General features: G+C 37.9%; 3 protein-coding genes, 2 non-coding genes and 1 pseudogene across 6 annotated transcripts; 2 read left to right on the top strand and 4 right to left on the bottom strand.

The window, feature by feature from the left end:
• Positions 1 to 2,573: 2,573 nt before the first annotated feature.
• On the bottom strand, positions 2,574 to 2,655 carry TRNAS-UGA (transfer RNA serine (anticodon UGA)). Its single transcript has one exon. It is a non-coding gene; the product is annotated as a tRNA-Ser (tRNA).
• Positions 2,656 to 3,396: 741 nt separating this feature from the next.
• Positions 3,397 to 3,469, top strand: TRNAA-CGC (transfer RNA alanine (anticodon CGC)). Its single transcript has one exon. It is a non-coding gene; the product is annotated as a tRNA-Ala (tRNA).
• A 454-nt stretch (positions 3,470 to 3,923) lies between these two features.
• On the top strand, positions 3,924 to 5,919 carry LOC103450968 (phosphoglycerate mutase-like protein AT74). The gene is made up of 2 exons (XM_008390380.4): positions 3,924 to 4,538; positions 5,306 to 5,919. Exons 1-2 carry the CDS (start codon positions 4,067 to 4,069, stop codon positions 5,743 to 5,745), a joined length of 912 nt encoding a protein of 303 aa, XP_008388602.2. The 5' UTR covers positions 3,924 to 4,066; the 3' UTR covers positions 5,746 to 5,919.
• Positions 5,920 to 8,260: 2,341 nt separating this feature from the next.
• On the bottom strand, positions 8,261 to 13,086 carry LOC103450967 (glutathione synthetase, chloroplastic). Of its 2 annotated transcripts, XM_070809383.1 has the most exons (13): positions 12,674 to 13,086; positions 12,080 to 12,249; positions 11,756 to 11,831; positions 11,279 to 11,409; positions 10,947 to 11,069; positions 10,771 to 10,851; positions 10,557 to 10,637; positions 10,409 to 10,478; positions 9,801 to 9,922; positions 9,537 to 9,676; positions 9,269 to 9,461; positions 8,947 to 9,101; positions 8,261 to 8,598 (listed from the first exon to the last, which is right to left on the bottom strand). In XM_070809383.1, the coding sequence occupies exons 1-12, from the start codon at positions 13,067 to 13,069 to the stop codon at positions 8,978 to 8,980; spliced, it is 1,707 nt and encodes a 568-aa protein (XP_070665484.1). In that variant the 5' UTR covers positions 13,070 to 13,086; the 3' UTR covers positions 8,261 to 8,598; positions 8,947 to 8,977. The 2 variants fall into 2 exon arrangements, with proteins under 2 accessions (XP_070665484.1, XP_008388601.4); XM_008390379.4 differs by lacking the exon at positions 8,261 to 8,598 and having other exon boundaries at positions 8,765 to 9,101; positions 12,674 to 13,084.
• Positions 13,087 to 14,951: 1,865 nt separating this feature from the next.
• Positions 14,952 to 18,844, bottom strand: LOC103450966 (uncharacterized). Its single transcript, XM_008390377.4, has 12 exons — positions 18,649 to 18,844; positions 18,460 to 18,500; positions 18,217 to 18,320; positions 17,817 to 17,897; positions 17,475 to 17,557; positions 17,125 to 17,176; positions 16,774 to 16,863; positions 16,552 to 16,620; positions 16,331 to 16,432; positions 15,638 to 15,706; positions 15,447 to 15,503; positions 14,952 to 15,275 (listed from the first exon to the last, which is right to left on the bottom strand). Exons 1-12 carry the CDS (start codon positions 18,717 to 18,719, stop codon positions 15,189 to 15,191), a joined length of 906 nt encoding a protein of 301 aa, XP_008388599.1. The 5' UTR covers positions 18,720 to 18,844; the 3' UTR covers positions 14,952 to 15,188.
• Positions 18,845 to 19,401: 557 nt separating this feature from the next.
• LOC103430572 (glucan endo-1,3-beta-glucosidase-like) lies at positions 19,402 to 20,532 on the bottom strand (annotated as a pseudogene).
• Positions 20,533 to 21,430: the final 898 nt, after the last annotated feature.

Raw genomic sequence — 21,430 nt, 5'->3', positions numbered from 1 at the left:
TCATGCAGATATTTCTTTCAAAAAATATATATTATATGGAATTTGATAAGATGGCTTAAAATTTTGATGTTCACTGATTAATTGAGGCACTTAAATTGATCATCAGTACTGACATGCACCAGTCTAATACCATGTTGGTCGTTTAGAATTTGAGATCAGATCTTCAGCACTCACTTTGTGTTGGCTTCTCTGTGGTCATTTTATTGATTGACACATTTTAATAAACTTAACTTTTCTTAATTTTGTAACTATAATTTTAACACGTATTAATCAGCCATTCAAGTCACAGAGAAGTAAAGTACAAAATGAATGGAAAATATTGGATCTCTTGAAATTTGGTAATTATATGTTGCACACGTGTTGAAGTTTGGCTGGCTAGCTAGTTAATTCACTAAAAAAGCTACCTAACCACTCATGGGCTTCATGGGATTCGTGTTGAAGTTAAGATATGTGCATGCATAAGTCAATTATATATATGATTAGAATGTTGGCCATATGATTTGGGTGACAAGTAGTTCATAGTTACTACTTGTTTGGGCCCAAAAATATTGTTTTGGGCCGAGTTTAGATCTTTCTCGGCCATTGTTAGATAGGCCGAGTTTAGAATCCTTCTCGGCCTAGAAGTTATGTGCAAGTGTCATTGGGAGATATTCAGCCCATGGGCCGCGCAGTCGAAGTTGGCCATATCCTATCGGAAATTGAGAATGTGGACGAATCCTGTTAAGAGAAGAAGTTTCAACGAGATCAGGATGCTGGGATTGAATATGGTCTGATAACGAGTTATGTTCAAAGTCCTGGTAAGAATAGGATTGGCCGAGATAAAGTTGGATCATGAGAAGGAGTTTTAATTCGGGAGTGATTGGGATTCAATACAGGTTGGCTGCTATAAATAAGGAGGGAAGACATCGAAACAGACCCCTTTAATTCTATACACAAACTGCCTTGCGCAAACCCTCGCTCTATGAGAAACCTTTCAAACATCTTGAGATTTTTTATTTTCCTTTTTCGCCAACACATCTTCAGTTTGGATAAACAGCACTGTTGCCGTAGAATCAACCGACCGAGGAGCAACATCAGTTTGGATAAACAGCACTGCGACAAGGTCGACTAGTTATCTATCCAAGTCTCGGTCGAGGAGGATTTTTGAATCCTTATCGGCAGAGGTCATCTCGTTAGCCTTTTCAGCGAAACGAGGTGTTGCAAGTTACTATACTCGGCACATTGAATGCCAAGTCGTTTATGATTGGTTATTCGCAAGTAGATTTTAGAGTTCGGCATTCTGACGGCCGAACCACTTTCACAATCAAGACATACATTTGTTTTGAGTATTTATGTCCCTATACTTTGGTGTCGATTCGGCGTGCTTATACTCTCACGAATATAATCACCGTGACCGAATCCGGCACCGACGATTTGTGAACTTCGCAGAACTAGTAGCTTTGTCTTCAAGCTCTAGAACCTGAAGGCCGAGATGTGTTCCTTCATCGGCCACAGTTGCGAGATCAAGAAGTCAGCCGCGCGCTAGTTCAACGCAACATCAACACATTTTACTCCTCGCCCGAGCTCGGCAGACGAGTTGGCACGCCCCGCATACAACCGAAGAACGTAGTTAGCTTACTAATTACTCGGCTTGCGTACCACGTAGGCTTGATAGTTTTTAGGGTCAACACTACTATATAGATAAGCTTGAGCTAATAATATTGTTATCACCACCAGTCAACTGGAGAGAAAGGGATTGAGAGGGACTTGTTGCGAGGTAACGTACAGATTAAAGACAAATAAATATAAAGGAACGAAATTAAAAGGGTTAGGGTTTTCTGGGTATGTTGTTGACTGCTAGTCTGCTACCATTAAAAGGTGGGAAGACTTCGACCAACAAAAAAGTCATTGCCAGCTACAATATGATAACAGCATCGTAAGAGACATATACATCAATGATATATTATTGACTAAAATCTATACATACTTATAGTAGTGATCGTTTGATAATTATTCTATTTTTTTCGGTCTATTTTTATTTTTATTTGTTTGAAATAGATGTATATATATTGGAGAAAAAAGGATTAAGAAAGGTGATGAGAGGATAAAAATATAATTTGATAGTAAAAACAACTTACAACGTCTTTTGATTTTTAGTTTTCATTTTGCGTGTCTTTGTTTGTGCATTGCTTCTGCATCTCTTCAACTATATCCTTACTTCACGCTTCTGTATCTTTTATTTCTTCCAATGTATTTCCCGTCCTTTCTAACACAAAACTTAAAACAAAACAAAAATGATGATTATGAACGAGCCTTAATAACAATTTAATTTATAAGTTCTTTAATTATTGCCGTTCTTAATTTGTTACAGCATATTCAACTGGTTAGCAAGTAGATTTCAGTTATGTTATTTGCCAAAGGAATTGATAAAGGGGTGTGTTGATCTTCTTCAATTCATCCGATCCGAAAGCCGAAAATTAAAAAGGTGTGTGAGAAGTAAAATGGGGTGTGTGCCCCTTGATAAATAATTAAACAAACAAAAAATCAGTGGAACTAAAAGTTAATTAAAGGAGAAAAAAATGAAATAAAATAAACGTCGACAGCAGGGTTCGAACCTGCGCGGGCGAAGCCCAACAGATTTCAAGTCTGTCTCCTTAACCACTCGGACATATCGACATTCATGTCTTTCCTCACTTCTACTAATATTTTACGAGCTTCGAAATCTATTCAGATCGACTTTTATTTTTGAAAAAAACTATCATGAATCCACTGACTAAAGAAGAAAGTTAATATCAGGTAGTGCTCGCCCAAGGGATAAATTTTGAGCACTGAAGACATCAATGAGTAAGATTAAATTTATTGGGTTTGTGGATGAGAATTATTGGAGTATTAGCCGTTGGATTTACGATTGTTCAAATATTTGTCCCTTGTTAGTTTCTTAAGAAAACACTAAGAGTTGTACATTATCTCTATACTATATATGTAGGAACATAACATCCCCTAAGAGCCTGTCAATTCAATATTGTTGTGTTGTGTGGATGTGATTGGGTAAAAAAATGATAATAACAAATTAATGGGCAATTTGTTAATCATTTTGCTTTCATTTTTCATTTTTTGTTTTAACTTTCTTGAAAACTAAAATCTTGTTTGATAACTATTTTCAGTTTTCAAAAAAATAAAAACTGAAAACTATTTCCTTGAGTTTTCAAAATTTAGCGTTGAGTCTTCACATTTTCGTTTTCATTTTTTATTTTTTTCAAAATTTGAAAATTGAAGACAAAATGATTAGCCAACGGCCTCTAATTGATATAAATTATAGTTAACCATTGCGCTTTTATAGAATGAATAGAAAGGTACAAGCTAACATCATCTCTTTTCCTGCTTAAATAAATGTACTTGGTTCAATTAAACAACATCGGGGACGTAGCTCATATGGTAGAGCGCTCGCTTCGCATGCGAGAGGCACGGGGTTCGATTCCCCGCGTCTCCATTGTGTTTTTCCATTTTCTCTTTTATTCGTCGCCGTCGGATGCGACACTGGGTATGGTGGACCGGTGGTGGTCTGAACCGACACGTTTAATACTTAAGTGTTGCGTTGGTAGTCGACCCAAAGTAGTGGGTCACCATTTTCACAAAATACACATTCTCTTTTTGTTTGTTATAATACTTTTAAAAAATATATATTAAAAAAAGTTATATGAGAGTGATTTTAAAAGAACTAAACTATTATAGCCGGTTCAGTGATTAACAACGAATTTCAAATATGTATTTCATACTACATGTTATGAGTGTTATTTCTTAACGCTGATAAATCACACAATAATAATTAATAGAACTAAAATACTTATGTAAGTCTTTCTTATCCTAAAAAAAAAATTTATCGTGACGAAACTATGGACTATTACCTTTTTCAAAGAATACGAAAAAAGTAGTGTTAAAAGAACAGGGAGAGTCCATAAATTATGGAAGTGAAAAACCAGAGGCCAACATTGTCGCACTCCATCATTTGAAATTCTGATTTTCCAGTTCCAATTTCCGTACTGAAAATCTTAGAACGAGAGAGAGGGGAGAGAGGAGAGGTCTTAAAATGCAGCAACAAAATTGCAAGAGGAGATTACAGCCAGTTCTACCGAAGCGGATAATCCTAATGCGGCATGGCGAGTCCGAAGGGAATCTCGATCACGCCGCCTACACCACCACCCCCGACAACAAAATCCCACTCACCCAAGAGGGCCTGGCACAGGCCCGGCTCGCCGGGGCCGAGCTCCACCGCGTCGTCTCCGACACCACCGGCGCCGACAGCCCCAACTGGCGCATCTACTTCTACGTCTCCCCTTACGAGCGGACGCGGTCCACGCTCTGCCAGATCGGACGGTCATTCTCCAGGACGCGGATCATCGGGGTCCGCGAGGAGTGCCGGATACGGGAGCAGGATTTCGGGAACTTCCAAGAGCAGGATCGGATGAAGGCCACTAAGGAGACCAGGGAGCAGTTCGGCCGGTTCTTCTACCGGTTTCCGGAGGGGGAGTCCGCCGCCGACGTCTACGATCGCGTTTCGAGTACGTCTTTTTTTCCTCAATTTTTGGATTTGGGTTTTGTTTATTTAGCATTTTGGAAGTTCCCAATTGGGAATTTTTGGTTGTTTGTAGTAAAGCTCAAAACTTTTACGTTGTTTTTATTTTTTGGTGGTTTGGCATTTGGGGAAACATTTAGGTAAAGTACGTGTATAAATGCGTCGAACTTTGACAAGGCGATATTCTAAACTACGGGTTGGAGGATTCGAACTTAGATGCTAAGGGGCGAGCGCACTACCGTGGTCAACTTTGCCTAACCAATGTCTGCATTTAGAAAGAGTGTTAGTCTGTTGGGTGCCGAACCCCTTGCACCTTAGTTTGAATCCCCTCCTTGTAGGTTTGAGTAGTGTAGGATATCGCTTTGTTTAAAGCAATGAAGATTAAAGTATTGTCTTGCACACAATTAAGAGGTTATTGACGAGATACTGCTTCATGGTCCAAAAATGGAAGATGGCAAGAGCCGTAAATGGAAGTTCATTTTAATAGAACTGCCATACGAACAATGCTTACTCCGTGCAGCTATATGAACTAGAACACTAATCTTCGGGAATTCTGTGTATGTTAAATTTATAGCACTGGCTTCCAGTAGTATTCATCGTTAGAGTTGTACGATCAGTTTGACATCACTCTTCCTGATGAGATGAATATATGAAGGTTTCGAAATTCTTTTACGCTGAAAAGTGTAAAAGTTTTGGTTTCACAGATTTCTCTACTGAAATGAATATGTTGCCTAATGAGACAGATGATTGCAGGTTTTCTTGAATCCTTATGGAGGGACATAGACATGAACAGGCTTCGCCACGACCCTTGCCACGACCTCAATCTTATAATAATATCGCACGGGTTAGCATCACGCGTCTTCCTCATGAAGTGGTTCAAGTGGACGGTCGAGCAATTTGAGCTCCTAATCAACCTTGGAAATTGCGAATTTCGAGTGATGCAATTAGGAAAGGGTGGAGAGTACAGCTTAGCAATTCATCACACTGAGGAAGAACTACAAGAATGGGGTCTCTCACCCGAAATGATAGCGGACCAAAAGTGGCGAGCCCGCGCCAACAGGGTTGATTGGACTGAACGTTGCCCCTGGTACCTTGATTCATTTTTCGACCAACTAGCTGAGTCGGAAGAAGACAACGGAGACAGTGACGACATTTGGCATGAAACTGATGAAAAAATTCCGCAAACGAATTGATTATGCAATTTTAGCATATGAACATAGGCTGCCCCAGCAATTGGGTTGGGAATCCCTTTGATTTGACCTTGTACTTAGGGCTGGTTTGGTATTACTGTGTTTTGAAAATAAACTGCTTCTGCTGTACTGTGAGAATAAGCAGCTGTGAAATAAAGCAGCATAATGTTTGGTAAACTTTTTTGTAAAAGTGCTTTTGAAAAAAAAAATAGTATTATAATGTTTGGTAAACTTTTAAGTAAAACGGATGTGAAAAAAAAGCTGGTTTTTCAAAGCTAGGTTTTGCAACTTTGTGTTTTTGGTTTTTTTTCACCCAAAATTGTGAAAAAAAACTGAAACTGAATGTTTACCAAACACAAAAAAACTCCTAGTTTTTTTTTATACCCATTTTTTTTTCAGAATCACTTCAATACCAAATCAGGCCTTAATTGTTGTATGTTCATACTCTCGAGAAAATTTGAAATAAAAATTAGCAACAACAAATTTGTGTTCAAATGATTTCAGCATAGGAAATACTCTGATTCCATTATAAAACAGATGTTTGATTTGGTGGATGTTTTCTTGATTGAATGCTCTCTCTCATTTGTTCATGAAGTGCTAAACTACAAAGTGCAGCTTGATGTTCTTGCTCCAATGCATTTAGAATATTCTAGTTGAAGGGAAAAAAAGAAATGAGATGAAGCATTTGACAGGGGATTGGGTGCGAGAGGAGAAACTTAAAAATGAAACTAGGGATATATCTCGAAATTAGTACCGCTCTCATTATGTGAGATGTTTCACATGATGACACAGATACTAATGTATCACATAACAAGAGATATATTAATGTAAGTTGTCATTACAAAATAAGAGAAATACTAATGTGTAAATATATCATTGCTTACACAAAAATCCCCACCTGAGAGAGTGACACATGATGTAACTAACAAACATTGGCCAAACCAAATTCGATATTTCAGAAAACAAGGGCTTCCATCAATAATTAATTAGTGGAAGGGTCTCTCTCTTTGTTTCTCTCTCTAGAAGTCCAAATCCAGTAGCTCCATCCCCAATTTCAAGCTTCAGCTACCGCCCCTTGCTCTTACTTGGGGTAGGCGGCAGCCTGCTACTCCTTCTTCCCTCATCTCTCCTTTGCCTTTTCCTTCTTTTTCCTCCCCTCTCATCTCCTTTGCCCCATCCCCTTCCTTGCATCCAACTCTTCTTCCTCCCCCTTTCCAGTTTCCTTCCTACGTTTTTATTCCCGGTTCTCCTCTAAGTTTATCTCAGTTTTCCCTAAGCCGAATCTCAACTATCCCTTGAGCTTGTCTCAAATTTGGGCTTCATGCCCCTTATCTGGCGTTTTCGCCTACTTTTATTGCTTTCTGTCTTTTAATTTTCCTTCCTTCTTCTTAGCTATGATACTTCATCCTCATCCCACCATATACTCGGATTGGCAGGCTCCAATCAGAAATTGGATACTAGATCCATTACCCCCCCCCCCCCTCACTTCCTTTGCCCCAACCAACATGTCGGATCCCCATCGAGGTCAAGTGTTGGGTATTTTACATATCCCCTTAGCCTCACTCTCTACCCATATGATACTTTATTTGTATATATTTGCAAATGTTCGTGAAGGGGATTTGGATCTGATATCTATTCTCTCGGTTTGAAATTTAACTTCATTTGAGGATGTGGCGGCGGCGGTCTGATTTATGCTGCCTAAGATTAGAATTTTTTTGTTATTTATTGTTGCAATCTTCGAGCCAAAAATTGTGAGGGTCTCCCGTTATCTTGGGTTGCAGCTCTACTGACAAAAAAAGAAAAACAAGGGCTTCCTGATTTCAACGAAACAGCATCATTAAAGGCTAAAGCAGCATGCTTGGTTTAACCCCAACTCGTAAACCGAATATTTCCTTTTCTCTCACATCACACTACCAAATACCAATCTCTCTCTCTCTCTCTCTCTCTCTCTCTCTCTCTCTCTCTCTCTCTACGCGCAAAATCCAACAGATCGCAAGTACTCCTTTACACTTTACCGGGATCTTGGTCTCCTTGATCTCAGTGAAGTCCTAACTGAAAATAATAATACACTGGTGCACAATAGAATTTTAACTTAAAATCTTTTGATTTTAATGCTTAAAATCTAATCTTCTTGTAAAGATGCATACTTGATGATTTAGTGCATGTTTTGTCTTGACCATTTGGCTAAGTTTATCAAAATTAGGATGTAGACTGGCTAATTACTATTTTGATTCGAACCTGTTCTAAAAAAGTGGAGGCATTTTGAATTGTTTGTTGACACAACAAAGTCAAGGAAAACCTATGAAATTATTTCAAAATTGGACCTTGGACATAATAGTTTTGAACAGAATCTCTTTAGAAAGAAGATTGTTTGTCTCATGGTAGCCTACTCCAATTCCCTTAAGAAACTTTCATTATTCGGTTAAGCATACACTTTACATGTTTCTAGCGATTCACGTGGCATTATTCAAGAGTCTTGGGTCCGAGAAGGGCATGATAAATACCACCATTAGCTGCGTTCATCTCAAAGCATGATTTTCTCGATTATATTGGAATATTAACCTTGTTTTAATTTCTCACTTTACCAGATATTATCAATAGCTCAATTTCAGATCAGTTTAACAACCTGTCTTGCATCCGTTTGTGTGATTAATAAAGTTTAGTTATCGATGATGTCACTGCTACTGTATATCCCTGTCGTAGGGTAACTTCCTCTCATGTTTCAGATGAAGAACATTGTCAATGACGTGCAGACTGTGGACAACATGAACCAGAAATGAAAGAGGAGATAGAGAAGGAATCATCGCCTTGATGTCGGAAGGGGTAAGTTTGCTGAAAGCCATAGCCAACAAAACCCTGCAACGGGCCAATGCAGCGTTAACGGGAGCTAGGAGAGTCTCATCACTCTTCCAAAAAGAGGCAGAAAAATGTAACGTGGATACAAATTTTCTTTCGTAGTTGTGGATACAAATTTTCTACTAATGTTTCATAGTTTTTGAGATCAAAATTCATAATATCCATGTATCCAAAATTTTGAATGCCATTGAGAAAGTGTGGCAAGAAATTGAAGAGAGAATGCGAAAAAAAAATACACGAAAGGGTTCTTTGGCTTGTTAGATCTCAGTAACATATCGGATCTTGTTGCGCATATGTTTTGTTTGAGTAAATAAATCGATGACAAACTGTTTAGCTCTATAAACTAACCCGTTTCGAGTATAATTTGGAGCCGACTTCTTCAGGTTAGATATAAACTATCTAAGACTGCAAATCCAGCTGCAACTCCACCTTCATCTGATGAGGAAACCTTTGTCCGCATCAGGTAGCCGCATTGGTCGTTCAAGATCACTTTATCCTTGTTCCTGCATCAATGAAAACGCGGCACTATGATTCCACGCCTTTTGGTACAGCTTTGTTCGCACGACATAAACAATGCCAACAGAAGTGGATTGTACCCGTGCATATAAAGGGAAGGAAGAAAGAAAACAGAAACCCGAAGATTTAAATTTTAGTCATAAAAGTCATATACCTTAAGTAAGCACCGTATACCCCGAGCTCAGATATGGTATCATCTTTATAACATATGCCCTCACGCATCAAGAATGTGTGAGAAACAGTTGGGAATATCCTCTGCATTAGGATATAAGCAGCATCTGCTTCTGACCCTTCCTTCTGCAATCGTACAAGGGCTTCCCTTACGTCATCACCATAGATATTGTTCCCTGAAGTGTAATAATGACTCGTTAATAATACTTGTCATTACAACAATTGGCAGAACAAAGTCTAAATTCATTCACCTCCGCCTTCTCTTTGGGGCTTCATAACAAATAACCCGGGGATCTCTATTGCCTTTCTGACAATATCCGAGTCATCCAAACTCCACAATCCTGCAAAGCATTTTCGCAGTTTTGCAATGTCCTCTTTATCATTAAGGAACCTGCTCACATGAAGATGACAAAAAGTTATGACGTTACTGGTTGTAACAATGGTAACCGTTCTTCCCTAAAATTATGATACATAACACGAGGAAAATATTGAATGGAGTTGTAAGCCAGCAATACCTCTCAAGAACGTTAGGCTTTGCAAGTTCTTGTTGAATCTTTTTGGTCCCAACTAGATGATAAGAAATTGAGGGGCACTTGATGGCAGATGACTGCTCCATAAGGAACCTTGCTCTCCACTCCTATAAATTGAGAAACACGGTATTAAAAGCCATATAGCAGACATCGTCACACCCCGAGGTCATATTATGCAACTGAAGTATCATTTTTCTTTTATGAGTAACACGTAAAGTACCATCTTAAGCATATTTCAAAACGCAACAAAGAACCGCAATGAGCAATTACAAGTTTTACACGGCCAAGTTACATCACTACATGCATGCAAATTATTTCAAGTCAGGTTATATAAATAAAAGACGCATGCAAGCAGACAGAGGTCGCTGTACCCATACTTATAAAAACAAAATATGCAGGATTAGCCAACCAAATTTACCCCCGAACAGACATAGATAAATACATGAATTTAGGGACATGAAATTACTTTTTACCCTTTTTGTGGATAAGTAACTACATTTTCTGCTAGTGAACAACAGATGTTCACTACTAAAAGGAAGAATCTCCCATTATTCTTGAAACAGAATCAGTATTTCAGAGTAAGACTTGCTTACTGATTCAGATGGATAATCAATTGGTGTATACCCAGCTCTGAAATAAACAATTGCAACTTCTTGGCCACCCCTGCAAGTTCGAATCTTTCTCAGATATTAAAGTCAAAGATATAACATGCTAGATCCACAAATCTAGAAGGGTACATACACAACAAGTGTTCCATCTGGTCGAAGCTTCCCCTCTGAATCAATTTCAGCCAATGTTTTCCGAAGAGTTGATACATTATGTGTGTTATACAGTTAAGGAACATTACTAACTAGTTCATTACCAAAGATATAAGCATAGAATTGATAATTATATATTTTTCCGAGAAATACCACTTTCACCAACATGAAAGTTTGTTTAGAGCTAAAAAGGATATCTTTCTTTCAACAGAGCAGAAAGCCAGTGTTGGTCATACATGTTCCGCTCTTCAGGCTGAACCACGAACAGGATTACGGACCTGTACATATATGCCAATTTAACTACTCGTTTAATTGCTTCACTGAATATAGCAGGAGCAGAAGAAAACAGATGAAATATTGTTTCAGTTCTAACCTGGGGTTATTGTATTCAGTCCAAGCTTTAGCCAAAGCCTCTACAAACTGAGTGGCTGCAGGATTATTAGGAACTCTTCTGGAATCTAATCCAAGATATTCTCCATAGTGATTAAGTAAGCTCCTGTAAAATGAGAGGCTAAGGGTAAAATAATTGGTATTATTTGCGCTGAAATTTTTGGCATTGGAAATATGAGATTTTAACAGATGTACACATATCACTGATACACAGGAATAATTTCATTAGTTGAATCTAGCATTAAATTGAGAATTCAGAAATTCAAAAACAAACTACGGAATACATGTTAATCACAACATCTCTTATTACTTAACCTGTGAAGGTCGCTGACAAGACAACCGAGTCCCGGAAATGAAGATGAAATTGTGTTCATCTCTATTTGAAGGAGTTGTTTAGTTTCTTCATCAAGCATATAATCTGAGCGATGTAAACCCAAGCGTATATCCTAATTCAGTAATTAGAAAAGTTTAGCATCTTCACCACCAACAAACAAGAAGATTCTTACACACAAACAAAAGCTAAGTTAAATCAAATCAAATGAACACATGAGTGGCATCCAGAACTACATACTGTAATGGTCCTTTTTTCCGTTGTATCACATCATGGGTATGTATATCTATCACATAACTTAAAATATATGTATCTAAAAGAACTCCATCCAACAAGTTTATAAGAAATGAATCAGTTGCTAAACAAACAACATACACTAGATTCATTCAACTAATGAATCACATTCTATGAAGTTCTCCTCTTACAATAATCAGTGTGAAAATGCTGTATTGAAAGTTTACCTCTTTCTTGTTAATCTCTAGCATCTTGGAGTGAATATCTAGAAGTCTAGATGTAAAAGCATCCACTTTCTTCGTTCTGCGATTTGAAGATTACAATTAAATTACTTCAAGAATTGCTCTAACCTCTAGAGCCAATAGATAAAAACTGCAGATGTCACGTATGTTAATTCTCTCTTATCCCCATGCACAATTGTTAAAGTTCAAAGTAAGTTTGTTAGGGGCAAAGTTTCTACCGAGATGGTGAGACACACAAAAGGGTATGGCTGTCCTAACCCACAATTGATCTTACATGATACACCAATCTCACTCAATGTGAAAAAGTACCTGGACAGTGAATCCTGCAGAAACTTTGCATCCAAACTCACTCGATCGACAAGTTCATTAAATATGGGGGATAACTCATATGCTTGCTTCCAATGACTTTCTGGAAACGGCATCGGAAACAAAGCAAATGGTGCATGTACCATGCCTACACCAGGTACTTTTCCTGATCTCTGTAATTTACAGCATTCAACATCAACGTCAACGTCAAATTCAAGAATTTAAGTTATACCTTTACATATTTATTGTAGATTAAAAATTTCCTATGTTGTGGCAACTAAAATCCTTTAAATTTGACCTCAAAGTAGTGTTCTTCTTCACATACAACTACAAAGCACAAGTTATGTGCTTCTTGTAGGAAAAAGTTCAAGTGCTTTTGGAACCAAAAAACATTTTTACCAAAAGTGTTTTCAGTCATTTTAATAGTGCTTCCAAATGAGGCTTAAACTAAAACTAGATTGAATTCTCAGATATCTCAATCCAATCTTCTACAATACATGCTGAATCAAATGTTCCTTTTTTTCAACAAACTAAAGACTTCTGTACCAATCAGTTCAAAACCAGACAAAAATTCAGCAGAGCAATAAAAACACAGACCTGAACGGACTTGTCACCAACAACAAGCCCATGAAGAGAGCTCCAAACAAGAGCATCATACACCATCTTCTCCACCAGCCCCTCATCAATCCCATGAAAATCAATCATGGGTCTTTTGGAAATTCCCTCCTGGGTCTCCCCAACTTCAACTTTCCCACCCAAAACCTGAGAGGGTTTCTGGGACATGATCCTCAGATGGGTCTGCGGAATTTGGTGGGTGGAATGGAATTTGGAATCGGGATTTGGGAATCCTGATTGCTTAAAGGCAGATGATTTGGGGTGCGTGAGGAGGAGGGAGTGAGTGGAGAGTGTGGTGGTGGAATGAGAGCACGAAGAATATGAAGTGCCCATGTTTGACCATTTGGGTGGTGGCCTTAAAAGTGGCTTTAAACTCATAAACTGGGCCTGCGTTGCATGTCCTCCATGCCTTTTGCTTTGAAATTGGCAACTCTTTTTCTCACGATTACGTCCAAATTCAGTGTTAAATTTTTCAGAGTTTTATCGAAACATTTTTTATACTGTTCACTTTTAATGAAAATGATATTTTCATTCTAAAAAGTCATTCATGATACTATTTACTCACAACACTTTTTTGTTATTTTGATTAAAATTCAAAGTTTTCAAGCCCTCTTCATTAATTTTTCTTATTTTTTTTAAGGAAAACTAATAAAAATGACTTGAAAACTTTGAGTTTTAATAATAAGGACAAAATAAAGGGTAAAGTGAATAGTACCATGATTGATTTTTTAGTGTAAAAATATGGTTTTTCGTTAAAGTGAACAGTACCATGTGCTTTTCGTTAAAGCTCCCATATTTATGGTTTAAGTTATGATTTTGTGGGCTGCGTGGACTTGTATTTTCGTTACCCTGTGATCACAAAAACAATAAATGAATGTTCGATAGAATAATAATTTTTGTTAAATATGCGTAAATAGTATCGATTATAAATTTTTAATAAAAAATAAAATTAATAAATGCTAAACAAACAGTAAGCCGTATGTAAATGCAGTTTCAATGTCCTTTACTGTCTAAGTAGTATTCATCCAGTTCTTCGTTTGATTAAGTTTTGTAACCGAATTTGTTTCTGTATATATTACGAGAATATTAGAAGACAAAGTAACTTTTTTGGTAATTACCAAACTTCAAGGGAAACAAAAGACTATAAACATTCATAATTAACCATCTCCATATCATGTTTAATCAACTGGTGATGACAAATTAGTCGGATTCCGTGACCTAGGACTCACAACAGATGATAACAACCACACCAACAGGAAAACCTTATCCCACTACGTATGGTTGGCTATATAAGTAATAGAACGCGACTACGCTCAGTTTTGCGCCAAGCGTAGTGGCGTTCTAGAATTATTACAGCCTACACCACTTAATGGAATGAGGTTTTGTTGTTGTTGTTGTTATCAAGACATGATAATCTAATTCCAGCTGCAAACCATGATAAACTGATAAACTCATGAATATGTGGTAGTGGTTGAATTCTCAAATGTGCCCATCTTCCCGCTCAAGATCAGAACCCACCTTCAGAATGGATCTTAACGGTCTTGGCTCATCTCTTCCTACCTCTAAACATTTCAACTTTTTCAACGATTTTCGTCTTAGCTTCATCACTTCGTCTATGTCCTCCACCCTGTGATGTATGCTAACCATTTTCTTTGAAGCTTCTGCTTGGTGTGCAACCGCCGTTACTTGATCTTGCGTTTGGTACTCTCGAGCCATCGGGCGCACGTTTCGGCCTCTTCTGGTCCCGGCTTCATTAGGGTTAGCATCAGATATGGCCGTTTCGGGGTAGCGTTGGTTCATCGGAGGGCCTAGTTTCACGGTCTTGAAGGGTTGCGAGGCGAGGCTTCTCGTGATGAAGTTGTAGAGCCTTTGGCAAATGCCCAGAAACTGGAAATGCTCCTCTCTTCTATCCATCCGTTGATCTTTTTCCCCTAAAAAATAATTGTGAAACGTCGAATACGACTGCAGAACTGAGGAGAAGATAATGTGGAGTTTTGGATGAAAGGTTTGCTGGTGTGGATACCATTCTTTGGAGTTGTAATTTGAAACTTTGAAGCAAGGTATTCTCTCTTTCTTAAACAAAAAATAGAAAACAAAATAAATTTTCCTGTGAAACTTGATGGAATGAAAGAGTACCAAAAATGGCATTGCCCTTTCCTATGGAGCAAGACAGAATATCTAGGAAGACATTGTTTGGAAGAATGGCACGCCTGAGACGTACTGGAATACATTTCCGGTACATTCTCGGTGAAGATACACCTTGCAAAAAGGAGAGTTTCTTTAGAATTGCAAAAGAATAAGGTACAAATAATGTTAGAATGCTCCAAGGATCGATCCCCAAGCGCGTAACTCGGGTTAAAAGTTGAATTCAACAATAAAAGCTGTAGCTACATGCATACAACTAGTATGGTAAATCGTGATATGCTCAGTTTACAAAATTGGGTAACAGCATATAGTTCGTCATCAACACGGTAGATTTATGGGAAGGATAGCTTGCTTAGACAGAAATCCTCCCGCATAGACGCCAGAAAGCTTTAGGCTGGAAGAGAGATTTTTCAAATACCCAGATATCGCGAACAAGGACCTACAGAGCACGGAAAGCATGTCATCATCACTTGGAAGAGGAGAAAAAGGGAACCCTTAATATGTTTGGTGTTATTGGTAAATATATTCTTGTCCACCGGTTTTCTTCTCTCTTTTTTTTTAACCGGACATTCACTGGTTTTTTTAATTTTTTTTTTCTATCGCACTTTACCTCCTTCGATTTATCTCCAGCTACAACAGCACCCTTCGAGTCATATGCTTCGAATTTCTGCCAGAAAAACAAAGAGGAAAAAATAAAAGAAGTAGCACTCTCAGTATGTTGAAGTTTTGAATTAAAAGCAAACAATGAAAGAAAGCAACATAAAAATGATACATAAGCCATGAGTCTAGCTGTTCATGTACCTGCTTTGTCAGAAACTCAAGCGTAAGCTGTATGAACACCTTCTCAAGATCATTTCGATCAACGCCAATCTGTGATTAAAAAGAGAAAAAGACATGGCATAAAGTAATTGTAAAAAACAATAAGACACCGGTGCACTAAAATCAAGGAAACATTCAATTGTTCCCAAGCTTATGAGCTACGGAAAAAATGTAACATGGCTTATCAATTGTTAAATTTGCTTATCTTGTAAAGCATAAGAAATACAAAGCTTATCAGCTGTAACCCTGTACTAAAGCTTCAATTTCTTCAAGTTCTATAACGAAAAGAAGCAAAAATAGCTAAGATTTTGATTTCAAAGCAATTTATGTGATGGATTCTAACAGGAGTATTAACTTCGGGGCTCATGGCAACTAAGAGATGTTAACTAACAAAGCCAAGAGATATCTAGAGAACCTATTATACAGAAGAAGGACAGGAATACAGCTGGGAGAGAAGAGATGGCAAACAAAAGTAAAAAAAAGGGAAATTTTCCTTTAACCTAGCAGTTAAAACTTTACAAGTTGATATCAATAATTCACTCAATTTGATGGTTTGAAAGTTTCCTCAAACCTAAGCAGCTAAATATTCTCACGATTAGTAAATCCTCTTTTCTGTTTTATAGAAGTGCTTCCATAGTGTGAATAAAAAATTATACTAATTAGACAAACACTTACCAGTCGTGCTCGCAAAGTTCGTATTTTCACAACTGGTTCCACCAATTCCCAGTACACCTTACTCCAGATGGAATCTCTTTGTTTTATTTCATTCTTTAGTTCCTGCATACGAAAAGATCATAAATGATGTGTCAGAACTTCAACAGAAATTCCTTTACATCAGAATAATCAGTATAAATACAGCAGAAACTTAACAGAAACAAAAAAGTACAGAAGCATACGGAAAACATTTTCTCTGTAACTGCTTTCCTTAAAGTATTTTTGTCCCCGTTTGCCATTAAAGTATTTATCTGGAGAAGAAGGTGAACGGATTAGCTACAGGAGAAACTCATACAACGCAGCTAAAAGAAGCAACTCAAAATTGAAAGGACCAGAAAAGCTGGAATATAAGAAATATAAAATGCATAAACCTAAGAAAGAAACCGAGAAGTAGATATAAATACCTCCTTGTATAAGTTTATTGCTTCTTTGTAGAATAGATTCTTTGAATACCCCTTTTTTCTTAATTTGGCAATGGCATATGCACTTTTGAGCTGAAAAGTTAAAAACCAGAAATATCAACCTTAGATGTCAAAATCAGACCTCAATTGACTGAAATATCGATAATTAAGTTCAATCAGCAATCTATATATATTACGAGTTACCATCCCAATCCAAAACATAAAAAAGAGTGGGTCGGAATTTAGAAAAACTTGTGGGAATGAAGGACAGTCATGAAAGAATAGAAGAAAGAAGCTTCAACAGAATTAACCAGAAGATTGAATCACTAAAACAAGACAGCCTTAGAACTTCACCTCTATAATTATATCTTCTTTTGTTCTTTTCCACCCGCTTCTTGTGAACCATCTGATACATAAAACATCAGAATTTTCATATATAAGAACAGGAGATTGAATAAAAAAAATATAAGTAACCAAGTCTAAAATTATCTAGTGAAACTAAAGCTAAGAGAGTTTAACGAGAAACCTAGCATAACTAATTTCTATAATTGTTAAAGAAAACAAAGATTATACTATCAATCCGGTGAAAAGTGAGAACTACCTAAAATTTGTAGTGATACTCAGTAGAGTTCCACCAGTTTGCAAGCCTACTCTAATTACCATTTTCTACAAGATCAATAAAATTCAGTTTTGAAATAACTAACCTTTTGAAAAATGAGACTTTTTCACGAGGTGTATAAGGCTCATAGATAAAACCTGGACTCAACATGGCTACTCTAAGAGCACCCTGCATATATCATAAGGAAACCACACACGGTATTATGATCTGTCATGCCAACGAGCAGACTAAGGAAACTAGAAGTTCATTGGTTCTCTTGATCAAGAGCACAAGATGACAGATACAACTGTAACCTTTAAAAATGGATACTTGTTTCAGTAAAGAACTAACATAATATATTAAGAAGAAGCAAAAGCACTGATCATCGTCCACATAAACTGAACCGAAAGGGATTAAATAAGAACAGTTGAGCGAAAAGATAACATACCATTTGTCTTGCTTGTGCAGGGGCTTTTACTTGTGTTGATAGTGACCTCGTGTCACTCAAGAAAATCGGAAACTCAACAGCCTAAATGAAAGACAATGAAGCAATAAAAAAAGGAGTTTTAGTAACTCAACACAGCCTAAATGCACAATGAAGTACAATCAAAAGGGATGCTCATAATCCAGATCTAGCATTGGCACCAAACCAATTCAAGTTATAAAGAAACAATTAAAAGGGATGCTCAAAATCCAAAATTAGCATTGGCATCCAAACTATTCAAGTTTTAAGTTTTAGTAATCAACAGCCTAAATGCACAATAAAGAAACAATTAAAAAGGGATGCTCATAATCCAAAGTTTAGCAGTGGCATCGAACCGATCAAGTTACAAGTTTTTGAAACTCACCAGTGCAGAACGCAATGTTATAGAACTTCCATGAGTCCAAGGAAGGCCCCCATGGCTGCCCTTGTACAAGCAAGACGATACGTTCCGGCAATAGAATCCAGGGACTGATCACAGGCAAAAAAGTATGTCAATTTCCAAAAACAAAGTGCATCCCAACCCAATCAATTTCCAAAAACAAAGTGCATCCCAACCCAATAAATCCATAAGAAATTACTCCCCCACTTGCGGAAAAATCAAAATTACCATTTGAAATACCAGTGGCATAGCCTCTGGAGCTTCCAAGCCTGAAAATTCAAAAAAGATCCAATCTTTGAAATACCCATTTCAATTAATCATCAGAAGCATTTTCCTTTGCAGTCCAAAGCTTGGAAAAATTCAAAATTTCAAATTCTCAGTGACCAAGCAGGACATTAACCAATAATTTTTACTCACAGATGGGAGGATTCTGCAATCTGGGCCGTACGATAGAGAGCTCGAATCCGGTGTAAACTTCTGAAAGCCATCGTTAATCACAAATCTTCGAGAACCCCAATTTGAGTTTCTGTAAGTAACATGGAGAGATCGATAACAGAGGGAGAGAGAGAGGAGGGGTTCTTAGTTGGCAGACTTCCAGAGTAATAGGGTTTAAGGAGGATTTATACGGTGCTTCGCAGTTATACCACTTGGTCCCCCATCCACACATCCAATAATTTTTTTTCACAGAAATTAAAATTTTATTTTTATTTTTTTGGAGAACAATTAAAATTTTATTTTATTTAAAGTAAAGATGATTTCGTTTCTTATCGACTAGGATAATTCTATCGGAATTACACGATATTGCAATTGAAAGGCTCAACGAGTTGAGAGCATTTTTACAAATTTGGATCATGTCCGAACTTTAGTGTTCGGAGCTTAAGTATCAGGTGAACGTAAATCAAAGATTTTAGTTTGCGTATAGGAAGATTAAAACTCTTTGTTTGTGTAAGGTGTGCCAGCAAAATAAATCATTAAAAACTGTCGAATTTAATTTGAGTGGTCCTAATTATTTAGGCTCCGGACAGTGAGATCATGATACAATTAAAAACTATCAACATTACTTTTTTCCAAAATTAAGAAACAAAAGGGTGGTAATTATATTTTGCTCAAACGTTCTAATTTTTTGCACATATCACATTCTACTTCATAAGAACGAAAAAAGCAGACTATCTAATCAAATTGCATCTTCCCATAACCTATCAAAAGTAGTATAATAACAAAAGCAGCAACAACATAGTATGCTACTTGTATGTCTCTCGATCTTTTGCTCCCGAAGTTGATTGGATAAACGGAACTCTTGTTCGGATAAAACAGACCCCGGTGTTGCTCCACTGCATCGCCGGGCTTCATGTTCTCATTAAACATGGAAAAAATGTACGTCTCGATGGAGCTTCCCGGCAGCCTTGGAGTTCCCCTGGACGACAACACATGCTTTATTAAATTCGAGTTGTATGTTTGCGCATTGCCGGGTGCTGTCACGTTTCCATTCCCGTCGGAGGGCCAACCGGCCTCAGACACCACCACCTGGACACGAGGTGCCGCTGCTTTCTCCAGTGATGCGTATAGTCCATCCACCATGGCATCAAACAGGTTGTAGTAACTTAGACCACCATCGGTCACGACAGCACTGTTAGAAGTGAACAATGCATAAGGTAGGGGGATGTCTTTTGAGTTTCCACTGTAGGAAAAATAAGTATACACATTGGCTAGTAATGGCACAGTGATGTCGTTTAGGTATCGCGCGATAGGTGCCTTGTAAGCCATGGCGGCTTCAGAAAAGTTCGCGGTCAAAGGAAGGTAAGATTCACCCAAAACTGATGTTGCAATTGAAGTTGAGGCCTTGATGTGATCAAGACCCCCAGACCTCAATGCCCTTTGCAAGGTTTGCATTGCTGGGAGGACATATTGGGCAAGCTCTCCTGGGATGACCTGCCGACGGCAATGTATCAAAATTGAACATGGGGCGGATAAGGCTTGGTGTTTATTGTAACTCAGTTCTCAGCGGTGGAGTTGGAGCTTGCAAGTTGTTGAAGATCCTCATTCTTCACATTGACCAGGAGATTGATGCCAGAATTGCGAAGGGCCTCAAGTGCTTCTTGGTTTGGATTGTAGAGTCTCATTCGTTCATTATTATTCAATTTGTGTACATGTACATGTCAATTACTTCTCTTGGTGGTGGCAAGTTGTTGGCACCATTCCATAGCATACTCCGATTGGAGAACCACCTGCAGAATTCGGTCCAAGTGCTAGCGAAAGTGTGATGGAGAAGACGACAGAAAGCAATTGAAAGGTACAGGCCATTGCAAAGATTAGATACTTGAAACACAACACTAAACTTGTTTTATACTCTTACAAACCACGATTCAATCGGGAGAGAAAACATGGGTCCTCCTTATTCACAAAGGAAACCAAACTCAAACGGTTTTAATTGGTGCAAAACAAAAGCTAACTAACAAGAACAGGAAGATTCCTACAAGCATTAGGGCAAAGCCTATGACAGGTCGGTCCTATACATGTAGATCCTAATCGAAAAACAAACGACAATTTCATTGATGGGAGCAATGTACGAAACTAGCTAAATGTATTCAACAATTAGATCCCTAATATTGAGTACTATGCGATTGAGGAACCGAGAAAGAAAACTGCTCCAGGGCATGTTTACAAGCAAAGAACCAAGTACGCTGCAAAACCCGAAAAAGAAACCTAGTCCCAAGCTCAGGTAGAACCACTTGTCTTTAAGTAGACGATATTCTCCTACATCTTGCTTGACTGTTGGTCGTACCATCCTACTTTCACTGCAATTTTTGTCGAGTGGAGGTCCGCAAATTGCGTTGCCTTTAAAGCTACATTCATCAAGGCTCTGAAGCTGATGCTTTTCAGAATTTCTCCTGTCCAGTTGTTGTAGGACAAGTTTAAGATACTCAGAAATGTCAAACTCCTTGTGCTTCAAGGAATTTCACCGTGAAGTTGGTTCCTTGATAAATCCACAGCCTGTAACCATTTTATGTTACCAATCTTTGAAGGGATTCTCCCGGTCAAAAGAGCTTTCGGTAATTCAACGATTGCAAGCCGGTGAGGCTGGTTAGTTCCTCCGGGATCTCTCCAGATATCATGTTGTCTGAAAGGTCATCCTATAACGGTATCCCGCTTGTGTCCCTTTAGTCACCAATGAAAGAGTTTAAACTAGGTTTCTAGAGAC

The sequence above is a fragment of the Malus domestica genome, chromosome 12 (assembly GCF_042453785.1).
Source record: "Malus domestica chromosome 12, GDT2T_hap1".
Lineage (NCBI taxonomy): Eukaryota > Viridiplantae > Streptophyta > Magnoliopsida > Rosales > Rosaceae > Malus > Malus domestica.
The sequence above is the reverse complement of the archived record's forward strand: the minus strand, read 5'-3'. Positions and strand labels throughout refer to the sequence as shown.